The sequence below is a fragment of the Pagrus pagrus genome (genome assembly GCF_965226575.1).
Source record: "Pagrus pagrus genome assembly, chromosome: 20".
Taxonomy (NCBI): Eukaryota; Metazoa; Chordata; class Actinopteri; order Spariformes; family Sparidae; genus Pagrus; species Pagrus pagrus.
The window spans coordinates 6,071,501-6,078,304 of NC_140207.1; the positions used below are offsets into that span (position 1 = coordinate 6,071,501).

The 6,804-nt window shown below is 40.0% G+C and overlaps 1 protein-coding gene across 1 annotated transcript in view; it reads left to right on the forward strand.

Annotated features, from left to right (window-relative positions):
• Positions 1-1,378: 1,378 nt before the first annotated feature.
• Positions 1,379-6,804, forward strand: part of thnsl1 (threonine synthase like 1) — a gene marked incomplete at its 5' end in the record, with an annotated part of 333,814 nt that continues 328,388 nt past the window's right edge. The window contains one exon of the mRNA XM_084341162.1: positions 1,379-1,398. Within this exon, the coding sequence (XP_084197288.1) occupies positions 1,379-1,398 (20 nt within the window). The remainder of the gene's footprint in view (positions 1,399-6,804) is intronic.

A 6,804-nucleotide genomic window follows, 5' to 3' on the forward strand; every position in this document is an offset into this window, starting at 1 on the left:
GGGAACCAGTCCCGGTTTTAGGACTCATTTCTCGGCAAAATTGCATTAAATGAGGAAATACCTGATCAAAAAACACATGGAAGAAGATAACAAACCTGAACCTCATTTTGATTCTTGGTACAACTGACACGTTTTGTCCATTATGCCAATTTAGCATGCTAGCAAGTAGCTTGCTAGCTCTCAAGCACTGTTCAAATAAGAAGATCTGTTTGTTTTATTGTTTTTATCTCTGAAAAGGACATACGAAAGTGGGATACCAGAAACTACAATAATCTTTTCCTCCACAGCCATTTATACACATTCTTGGCGCTGCATTTATTTTCCGTTGCTTATTTTGTGGAGCCAAGAATAGTTCTTCCTTAGAGGTGCACCCAGCCCAGATTTGGCAGCCAAACTCTTCTCCAACGGACATATCAAATATTTGAATTGTAGATGGAAATATGTGTGAGCACACCTGCAGCTTTAATACTCCTGAACAACGCTCCTTTTGTGAATCACTCGCTCTTCAACTCCACCCAAACGTCATCCCTCGCTCTCTATTTTCATTGCATCACTACATGATTAGGTTTTATAAACAATCAGTACTTCCTGAATTATATTTCAATCCGATCCTGTTCTTAAATTGTGAAATTGGGTATTTTTGGGCCCAAATATAGCTTTATGTGCACCAAACTCTCCCTATTTTACATGTCATTTTACAGATGCATCAAGGGAAGTTGAAAATCACCAGAAATATTAAAACTATTTAAAACTATTAAACTATCACTTCATGATATTTTCAATGTTTTCATTAAAGGATAACTACCGTTTTTTACAACCTGGACCTTATTTCTAGCAAACTATATGGTCATTTACTCACCCAGATAACTTTGGTGTCATTTGAAGTCGCTCGGACAAAATTAGATCCAGCGTAGCGCCGATATATCCATATAATGCGAGTGACGGGGCAGCGACACATAGCCTCTATATAACGCATTATCTGCCATGAAACTAGTTCATTTCACCAATATTTTGTTACGATATACTAGCGCTATTCCCCTCTGAGTCCGGGCTCGTCTGTTATCAACATCCGGGGTCAAACTAGCAGTAGCAGCTACAGGTAAACAAGCCGGGCTGTCGCGGGTGCGCGCGCAGCTCAGAGACGACATCTTCCAGGTCAGAGGTAGTAGGTCAACCTACAGACCCCGGATGGTGACAACAGACGAGCCCGGACTCAGAGGGGAATAGCACTAGCATATCGTAACAAAATATTGGTGAAATTAACTACTTTCGTGGTAGATAATGCGTTATATAGAGGCTGTGTGTCGATGCCCCGTTACTCGCATTATATGGATATATCGGCGCTACACTGGATCTAATTTCGTCCGAACGACGCCGAATGACACCAAAGTTATCTGGGTGAGTAAATGACCATATATTTTGCTGGAAATAAGGTCCAGGTTGTAAAAAATGGTAGTTATCCTTTAACCTAGAGGCTTCATTGATGCCACCTTTCATTCCTCCGACAGACACAATCAGAAAGAATGAAAAATAACATATGTACATTTAGGCCTGATGATCTCGTGAACTCTTCTTGCACGAGGTCACTCATAGGATAAATCTATTTTTATACCACAGCCGTGTGGAGCTAAAAATAGCAGGTGCTAAAAATAGTAACAGATAATCAAGGTTGGACTGTCCAGGAATGTGAACTTTTGTTTACAATGCTGTAAACCACCATTTCCTCGTTTCCATAATGGGCCGAGATTACAGTGCTGTTGTAAAAACAAACCCTCATAAACCTGCGAATCGCAGTTGATTATGGCTTTAAGTCCCTTTGAGGTTTACATGCACTTCAGAGGGGTGAGGTAAATAACTTCCTTACAACAGGTACATTTATATTCATTCCTGACCAGATCACATTTTAGCAGACTCTGAAGTTTCATTCAACAGTGGAAGTAACCTTATCTCTTGTTGGCAGGATTAAAAACTGCGTAATCTTATCAGGAGAGGAAGTCTGACAATGAGCTTGACATTGTGGGCTGCACCTCGGCTGTAGCTCACAATACTCATTAACGCAACCTCAAACACAAAGCTGATTAAGCTGTCCAAACTTAGCTCAACCCACCAAACCAAACGTTTCCAAAAGCACCTAATATGTCAGGTTGGAGCAGACGTTTTTGCTTTCCATTTTAAAAAAGTTGTAAAGTTTATACAATTCTGTGAAAACAATCTTTGTGCACACAGATATGTACCTTTTCTAAAAGCTCACGGATACAGACGAACTCCTGTAGTCATGGGAAGCAGTGTTCAGTACAAGTGTGGCCAATAGTAAAAGCAAGCAAAAATTATTTTTTGGATACATTTTTCTATTCGCCAGCTCGTTCTGCAGAGGCCTCTAGTGCGGAGACTCTATTGGGCGCACAACACGGAAGATCCGGGTATCTCCGAATGTTGTACGAGTTGCTGAGGACTTGAGATGTTACTTTGCCCGGGCACACAGGCAAACAATTACTACAGAAGAGCTGGGAGGAGATTTGAGGGGAATTAAATGTCACTTCGTTGGTGGCGAAGGAAAAGTGGCCTGTGATTAACCGATGAGACTCTTAGGGGCGCCCTCTAGTGGTCGTATTACTCAACATCCATGCCGACATGAAGGGTGCATGGGAGTAAACAGCCCCATGATTTTCCTTGGGGATGCAGCCATGACAAAACATTGTGGTGTTGTGTTTGAATATTTCACTCATTGTAAAAGTTTATAGCTTCAATCAAGCGCGAGGACTAAATAGTCGAATTGACCATTACAAAAAACAAGTAGCATCAACTTGTAGCACATAACTTGCTTTGATATCAGTATATCAGCTCAGTTTACAGTAGATAAGGAGAAGCTCTGACGTAGAAGCTCTAATATACGATTGCAAGGTTACTCATAAATCCTCCAAGGCTGTAAATATCTTTGATCTTAAACACACATTCTCATGGCTGACGGAGAATTACAGTTAACGGGAAGGAAGTGATGAATGACAAGCATTACACTTGAAACTGCATTTCATCACTTGCTATGTTTTTATTGGTCAGTTTGAAATGATTTTTGCTGTGATTGCATCAAGATAAAATATAATCTCTTTTGGGGATCTTGTGAAGGACATTAAGCCTGCTTAGTCCTCACACAGTCACAGTGTGACTACATAGTGCTACATTGTGGCAAACCAATACTGTCAAATTCAGGGAAACCACCTGTTGTTCCAGGTAAGTTAATACACACTCATACAAAAAGTCCCGTTGAACCCTCCCTCCGAGATCTCTGTTCCTGGGAACAAACAATGTGTATCCCGAACAATTCTCTTTCTGCTTCACCTTCATACCGTAACTACAACCTCTTGTTTCTGGGAAAAATGAGGCTTCTCTCTATTCTGACACTGGCTCTGCTTTGGCTGGCCGTCACTGTTCAGGCAGCAGGTAAGTCGTTGTTTGCAGAGCATGATTAATCTCATGTTCTTCATAGGTGAATGCCTTGCCAATTGACCTGGAACAGTTTCTGGTGTGTTGCACATCAAGAGTAAAAGTGTAAAAGTTGATGTATAAATGGAAGGATGAATGAATATATAGTTATAATCAGCACTTTTTAACTTTTCAATTTCATGATTAACGTACTTTCATTTTGGGGAGGCTGTAAAACGGATGATTGTGTGATGGTTTACAAAAAAAGGACCAAAATGTAAACTCCACTAAAGGCAGGCGAGTAAGCAAGAAAAAAAAACAAGTCCAAACAAGGAACACAAGAGAAACAGGAGGAGCGTAACCAGAACTGGCGAACAGGCGTGAGAAACGAAGACAAGACCGACTGACGTAAGTACACTTGGATGAATTCACAAATGAAACACAGGTGAGGGCAGGAAAGAGACAAAGACAGGAAGTGTAAAATAAAACATTGCACATGAGGATAAAACCTTCAAAATAAAACTAAACTGAAAACATAGTTATCACCACAGTTCCCCTCAGCTGAAATCCTGCAAATTTAAAGTTTTCTCATCAGTCAGGGTTGAGCGAGTACTCAGCTGAATTCACATCCAGAACAGATAATATACTTTTTATGAGTATCATACTAGTCAAATATGTCAATATCTGTACATGTAATCAAGGAAAATCCTCCTGACTGAAGTTTATTTATTCAAGTTTATAAAGAAACATTGATCTAAAGCTAAATTCTTTCTAATAAATGAATATAGCGTCTGCTGATCAACCCACATCAATTCTACTCTTAAATCGATAAAGTGATGAAAAGAATCAGTGCAGGTTTAAATACAGCATCTCATCTGTGATGTCAAGTTTCTACAAAACTCTCAATAAAATCTGTTTTTGGCTCATTTTGACTCCACATACTGTCATAGGATTGTGCTTGAATAACAGTACATTTACATGAGGTTTGCTGATTCATCCAACACATCATGAATGTAATGAATCCCGTAGCCTTGACAGCCGTAGCCGGAGGCATTATGTTTTTGGGTTGTCATGCATTCCTCGTCCCATTTTCACGAAAGTGATATCACCTTCATGAGAGCATGATGGATAGCCTCATAACAAGCTCATGAGTTTTGCTTGCTCATTTGACTCATTAGTCCAACCACAACACATGAAGGCCCTAAAAATATGTAACCACATTGTGTCTAACTAAACCCCATTAAAGTTTCGTGAGCCAACAACAACAGCCCCCAGTACTGGAAGCTACAAGTCAGATGACTACTCGGTTGGCGCGTGTCTTTGTGCTCTCGCAGGGCAGGATGGTTGCTGTACGGCTTTCTCCAAAGTCCGTGCTGTGAAATTCATCGTCAAGAGCGGAAGGAAGGTGCAGTGTCGGCGGCAGAACATCACAGAAGGGTGCCGTATTCATGCAATGTAAGATTACGTTTCCTGCTTTGTGCTTTATGTTTATCTGTATCTCTTAGTGATATACAGTATGGTTCCTTTAATCACACACATTATTTTTCATTCATGTCGTGAGATTCTTTTCAGGATGACCCACTTACCAGTTTTTGTTCCCCATTTCCCATCATCAGACAATGATCTGACCCAGTGTCTTCAGTCACACGACTGGCACTTTGTTGATCTCTTTTCCATGGTTCTGATATAACTGTTCATCCTTCAACGGCAGTCTTACATCCCTCTTTCCTTTTTGTTGTCTCTGTTTCTCCTAAGTGTAATAAAGTGGAAACGTTGCCAAGTATGCGTGGACCCGACGCCTCGAAAGATGCGAAACCTTCTTGCAACTTTGTGATAACATACACATCAAAAACGACAAACATTTTAAAATTTCTAATTCACAGTCATAATAATGGTTTGAAGGAAAAGAGATACTTTGTGGAAGCTCGTACTGAGCTAGCGTGACATTAGCAGTACATTTACTCCCCCAAATCAAACCAACGTTACCTGAGATAGTAAAGTTGGACAAACATATCTGTTAGCCCTCATCCTAAATATTTGTCATACTTCGGGCCAACTAGCTGTACCCTACCACACAAGAACAACACCATTTCTTTATGTACATGTCATCAACATGAGAGGATGCTTTTGCATGGACTTATTAGGCTTACGTTACCCTAATTAGCTAGATTGCGGTTGTAGCTAGCTTAACACTGTTGGCGACATTTCGAGCCCATTATAATAAACTGAATGTTCATATGTGAACAGAATAGCTGGAATAGCAGCAGTAACTTTATCGAGATTTAGCTTCCAGTCAATTACTGCACAGACAGTCTGGTGTGGGTGGCTTGTAAAATATTAATGTTAAATTAAATCAATTAAAACACGACAATTTCAGCTTTGTTCTTCTTAAACGCAAGAATGTCTTATCTACACGCATGTTAGGAAACTAAAAATGTAATCTTGTCATTTATGTAAGTTATAAATCAGAATAGCCACAGTGTGGTGGTGTGGTTATCTGTGCAGATGTACCCTAAATCCAAAAAGTTCACAAAAACAAAACATATTTTCATAGTCTGTTGTTTCTGCTCTCAACCTGATAGTTGCCTGAACCCTCCAGCAAAAAATTCATTGTAACCATAAGCCGTACATTATGCTGCAAGCTAAAACCCGTCCTCTCCCTGTTAAGTAATGCAGGCTCACCTGGTTTTTATTTTTCCATTTGGCAGCAACAGAGAAGCCTGACGGGGAGACAGAAACCGGAGAAGCCTGCACGGATGGAAAATCTTTACCACAAACTGGCATCCAGCCATGGGGAACACTGTCCCGATACTGAACCCTAGATTACAGTTTCCGTATGGATAGACGTGGTAATCAGTGCTACAATAAGTCAAAAAGCTGACAGATGTGAGGATGGTATCATACTCTTATTTTGTTTATTTATCCATTTTTTTAAAAAGTAAAGAAAATGACATACATGTACCTCAACAATCCTATTTCCAATGCGTTGGAAGTTTCCCTTTGCCCCTCAGAACAGGGTTACAAGTGGTAGTTGTTAAAATCTCCTACTATGACACGTAAAGTCATCAAATAAATAACGTTAGCGGTGCTTTAAAGGCTAACATTAGCATCCTGTATCATTAGAAGAGTGAAGGAATTAGAAGTGCAGTAACTTTGATGCTTGGCTTGAGTTAAATTTCGGGCCTCCTATGCTGGGAAAGAGGGGAAACGCAAGATTGAAAATACATCAACAAAATACAAATAAATCAGCAATAACAACGTAACATTAGCTCGCTAATTAGCTAAGAAACATCAGCAATCTCGTCATGATTGAGGGAAAGGAATTGGGATTGAGTCATGTTATGCACTGTAGTGTAACGGAGGAAATGTGCTTATATATTTTTT